General features: G+C 37.1%; 1 protein-coding gene across 1 annotated transcript; it reads right to left on the bottom strand.

Annotated features, from left to right (window-relative positions):
- Positions 1-1475: 1475 nt before the first annotated feature.
- LOC110574913 (40S ribosomal protein S21-like) lies at positions 1476-1766 on the bottom strand. The gene has a single exon (XM_044911597.1). It carries the CDS (start codon positions 1764-1766, stop codon positions 1476-1478), a length of 291 nt encoding a protein of 96 aa, XP_044767532.1.
- Between the last annotated feature and the right edge of the window lie 3982 nt (positions 1767-5748).

Here is a 5748-nt window from a genome sequence, read left to right as displayed (position 1 = left end):
GAAAGATTTTCTGGGTTCAAAACACGGTAAGACCCCACCGCCCCAAAGAGTAGCTGTTTAAAAGCCTCAGTCTACTATAATACCACATATCTTACAAGTTATCCAAAAAAAATAAAACCATATGTAAGATCAAAGGCGTAACGTCTAAAATGCTATCAATAAATGGACAAAGGAAAGAAGTGCCAGAGACCCAAATATTACAACTAGTATATTAAGATTGGTCAATTCAGTAGTGTGAAAAGAGTATTCTCTTGACTGGTGATTTGTATAAAACATCAGTCAAAGACATTTCATGCAAAAATAAATAAAGAAAATATTAAGTAAGGAAGAAAAAAATATATCAGCGGTGACTTGAAGAAGTTGGGAGGCAGGAGTAGCAAAAAGTAGCATATATTAAAAAGAAGATAGTTAACAATGAAGAGACAAAAGACAAACCTGCTTGCTAGTGTAGTTAAGGGTGGGATAATGACTGAGAGTCCCTTGTACCACATTAACATCACATTAGATATGAGAAGCTAGTAAATGCATACTAGGGCCTCAATACAGTGCCTCTGAAGACCAGATATCTCTATGGACACGAGCTGACTTATATTAGAATAAGCAACTGATTATAATAAATCTCAACTTATAACATGTGCACAAGCAAAACAGCAGAATGGGTGCAGCATGAAGATCATCGAACTATCTCCCTTCAAGGAGAGCAAGGAGCAGACATGTAAAATGGCTACAAGGGAAAAGGAAAAGCAACCAACAACTAAAAGAAAAAAAAAGGGATTATAGATCTAAATAATATTTATAGGGATAGGTAACATATATATTGATTGTTTCCTAGGTGTCAGGTACACAATTAAATGTTTTATTGCACTATACTATTTAATGCAGCAACCCTGCAAGTGAAGTACTACTATTACATCCGTTTTACAGATGAAGAAACTGAATTGTAAAAAAGTTAAGTAACTTAGACTTAGCTCTATCTGATGCCAGAGTTTACAATCTTAAATGCTGTGTTGTCTCTTCTCTGTGTCTTCCCCAAAAAACTAGTGTTTGATTTTTAAAATAGATTTCCAGTCATTAAACCTCTGGATAATAAATTAGAAGACCCAGGCCATGTCCTTTGTGAATGGTTTTTAAAGTCCTCTTATCTTTGTCCCAGTGCTCACGGAGAAGGTGAGAGATTTTTATTAGGCCATGTATTTCACCTAATTGTGTGACTTTTCAGAAGGATGACTTTGGCATTTCAAAGTGAGATGGAGCATTAGACGGCTCCATACAGTTGGTATTAAAAAAAAAAAAAAGACAGTAATTTATTATGCTGGAAGAGAATGTAATTTTTTTTTCCAATGCGGGGGGGGGGGGCACATCCTGAAAATTACCTGGACATATATATTTGGGATGCTGATAAAACTGAACACGTTTTGGGGGGAGGTTTTGCTATTTATTTATGACAAATATTCCACATCCATGATCCTCTCCAGTCAGAAGTTCTTTGAAATGATGCTGTTGGCCTCGGCCAGGCAGAGGACGGACTCATCTGATTCATACATCCTACAAATGACTCCACAGATAGTGTAAGTTTTAATCTGGCTGTTGAACGTGCCTGTCACCTTGTCAACTTCAGCCACATTCATCTGGATGGACACATGGTCCTTGGCGCCCATGATGCAGCTGCTGGAGGAGCATTTCCACAGCATGTACAGGTCCACTAACACCCCAGCATCTTTCTGCCACTGCCATGAGCGGGAGCACAGAAAAACAAACCTGAACATGTTTGGCAATAGTTGCTAACTCTGATTTCTTTTAAGTGCCTGTCAAAAAGTTATTCCCACACACATTGACAACCCTCTCTAAACACAGACACACAGGGGCGCCTGGGTGTCTCAGTTGGTTAAGGGTCTGCCTTCAGTTCAGGTCATGGTTCCACAGTCCCGGTATGGAGCCCCAGACCCGCGCCCTGCTGGGCTCTGCCCCTCACCTTGCTCATGCCCTCTCTCGAGTGCTCTCTCTCTCTCTCTCTCTCAGATTCATAAATAAAGTCTTTAAATAAATAAATAAGTACACACAGACACACATGTGCATGCACACATAGAGTACAACTGAACTTTTAAGCACAGTAAGGATAGACTATCAATTCTTCCATGTACTAGTCTGAACCAGGGTTGGCTGGAAGTGAACTGGGTTGGAGATCACACAGACCTGCTTGGAGATATGGAGAATCCCTAGCAAAAATAATTTGTAATATGGTGCTAGGGGATCTGGAGTGCTATTGAAATGGGCAGTAGTCAAGATTCAAGGAAGCAAACCTTCAACTTCATACAAGTCTATCAGCAAATTATGGGGGTAAAGACTTGACCACTGCATTTAACAAAAAGAGTAACCTCAGGAAGGACCATGGGAAAGCAAACGGGGTTGTTGTTCCTCAGGATCCCACTTTAGAGGCCTGGAACTTAAATTTAAACCCCAGGCAAGGTTTATTACAGTGGCATGGATTAGAAATTACTTTTTTTAAGTTTTCATTTAAATTTCAGTTAGTTAACATACACTGTAATATTAGTTTCAGGTGTACAATATAGCGATTCAACAATTCCATGCAACACCCAGTACTCATCACAATAAGTGATACTCCTTAATCTCCATCACCTATTTAACCTATTCCTCCCCCCCACTCCAATCCCCTCTGGTAACCATCAGATTTTTCTCTATAGTTAAGACTCTGTTTCTTGGTTTGCCTCTCCGTCTTTTTTTCCCCCTTTGCTCATTTGTTTCTTAGACTCCACATATAAGTAAAATCATATGGTATTTGTCTTTCTGTGACTGGCTTATTTTGCTTAGCATATTACTCTCTAAGTCATTCCTTGTCATCGCAAATGGCAAGATTTCATTTTTTTTTATGGCTGAGTAATATTCCATTGTATATAAATAAAATCTTATTCCATTCATCAGTAGATGGACACTTGGGCTATTTCCATAATGTGGCTGTTGTAGATAATGCTGCTATAAACATCTGGGTGCATGTATCACTTCAAATTAGGATTTTTGTATTCTTTGCGTAAATACCCAGTTGTGCAAATACTGGGTTGTAGGGTAGCTCTATTTTTAATTCTTGAGGGGTCTCCATACTGTTCTCCGGAGTGGCTGCACTAGTTTCCCTTCCCACAAACAGTGCAAGAGGGTTCCCCTTTCTCCACATCCACATCAACACCTGTTTTTCATGTGTCCTTAATTTTAGCCATTCTGACAGGTGTGAGGTGATCTCTCATTGCAGTTTTGAGTTGCATTTCCCTGATGATCAGTGATTTCGATCATCTTTTATGTGTCTGTTGGGCATCTGGATGTCTTTGTTGGAGAAATATCTATTCATGGCTTCTGCCTATTTTTTAACTGGATTATTTGGTTTTGGGGTGTTGAGCTTTATAAGTTCTTTAAATATTTTGGGTATTAATCCTTTATCAGGTATGCCATTTGCAAATATCTCCTCCCATTCCATAGGTTGCCTTTTAGTTTTGTTGATTGTTTCCTTTACTGTGCAGATGCTTGTTATTTTGATGTAGTCCTGATACTTTATTTTTGCTTTTGTTTCCCTTGCCTCGGGAGACATATCTAGAAAGAAGTTGCTATGGCCAATGTCAAAGAGGTTACTGCCTGTATTCTCCTCTAGGATTTTCATGGTTTCAGGTCTCACATTTAGGACTTTAATCCATTCTGAATTTATTTTTGTGTATGGCATAAGAAAGTGGTCCAGTTTCTTTATTTTGTATGTTGCTGTCCAGGTTTCTCAACACCATTTGTTGAAGAGACTGTCTTTTTTTCCCCATTGGATATTCTTTCCCACTTCATTGAAGATTAATTGACCCTATAATCACAGGTTCATTTCTAGGTTTTCCATTCTGTTCTATTGATCTATGTGTCTGTTTTTTGTGCCAGTGCCATGCTGTTTGATCACTACAGCTTTGTAATACAACTTGAAGTCCAGAATTGTGATGCCTGCAGCTTTGCTTTCCCTTTTCAAGAATGCTTTGGCTATTTGGGGCCTTTTGCAGCTTTTTCCATACAAATTTTAAGATTGTTTTTTCTAGCTCTGTGAAAAATGCTCTTGGTATTTTGATAGGGATTGCATTAAATATGTAGATTACTTTGGGTAGTATAGACATTTTAACAAAATCTGTTCTTCCAATCCATGAGCATGGAATATCTTTCCATTGCTTTCTGTCATCTTAAATTTCTTTCATCAGTGATTTATAGTTTGCAGAGTACAGGTTTTTCAACTCTTCAGATGGTTTTATTCCTAAGTATCTTATTATTTTTGGTGCAATAGTGAATGGGATTGATTCCTTAATTTCTCTTTCTGCTGCTTCATTATTGGTGTAAGGAGATGCAAAAGATTTCTGTATATTGATTTTATATCCTGTCAATTTACTGAATTCATTTTTCAGCTCTAGCACTTTTTTGGTGGGGTCTTTTGTGTTTTCTATATAGAGTATCATGTCATCTGCAAATAGTGAAAATTTTACTTCTTCCTTGTAGATGTGGATACCTGTTATATCTTTTTGTTGTCTGATTGCTGTAGCTAGGACTTCTAGTAATATGTTGAATAACAGTGGTGAGAATGGACCCCCCTATCTTGTTCCTAACCATAGAGGAAAAGCTCTCAATTTTTCCTGATTGAGGATGATATTAGCCATGGGTTTTTCACATAAGGCCTTTATTTTGTTGAGGTATATTCCCTCTAGCCCTACTTTGTTGAGGGTTTTTTTTTTTTTTTTTCATGAATGGATGTTGTACTTTGTCAAATGCTTCGTCTAAGTCTATTGAGATGATCATGTGATTTTTATCTTTTCTGTTATTGATGTGATACATCACCTTGATTGATTTGTGAACATTGAAACACCCTTGTGACCCAGGAATTAATCCCACTTGATGATGGTGAACGGTTATTTTTTAATGTATTGTTGGATTTGGTTTGCTAGTATTTTGTTGAGAATTTTTGCATCCATGTTCGTCAGAGATATTGGCCTCTAGTTCTCTTTTTGGTGGTGTCTTTATCTCGTTTTGCTATGAGGGTAATGCTGGCCTCATAGAATGAATTTGGAAGTTTTCCTTCCCTTTCTATTTTTTGGAATAATTTGAGAAGAATAGGTATTAATTCTTCTTTAAATGTTTGGTAGAATTCGCCTGTGTAGCCTTCTGCTCCTAGACTGTTGTTTGTTGGGAGCTTTTTGATTACTGATTCAATTTCTTTGCTGGCTATAGGTCTGTTCGAATTTTGTATTTCTTCTGTTTCAGTTTTTGTAGTTTATATGTTTCTAGGAATTTATCCATTCCCCTAGGTTGTCCAATTGGTTGGCATATATTTCTTTTTCATAATATTCTCATTGTTTGTATCTCTGTGGCATTTGTTGTTATTTTTCCTCTCTCATTTGTGATTTTATTTATTTTGGGTCCTTTCTGTTTTCATTTAGATAAGTCTGACTATAGTTTTATCAATTTCATTAATTATTTCAAAGAACCACCTGCTGGTTTCATTTATCAGCTCTACTGTTTTTTTTTTTTTTTTTTTTGGTTTGGTTTTTATTCTTTAGTTTCTATGTCACTTATTTCTGCTATTTGCTTCCTTCTGCTATCTTTAGGCATTGTTTCTTGTTCTACTTCTAGCTCCTTTAGGTATAAGGTTAGGTTGTTTATTTGAGATTTTTCTTGCTTCTTGGGGTAGGCCTGTATTGCTTTTAATTTCCCTCCTAGAACTGCTTTTCC

Source organism: Neomonachus schauinslandi, chromosome X, assembly GCF_002201575.2.
Source record: "Neomonachus schauinslandi chromosome X, ASM220157v2, whole genome shotgun sequence".
Taxonomy (NCBI): Eukaryota; Metazoa; Chordata; class Mammalia; order Carnivora; family Phocidae; genus Neomonachus; species Neomonachus schauinslandi.
This window is presented reverse-complemented; position numbering and strand designations above follow the sequence as displayed.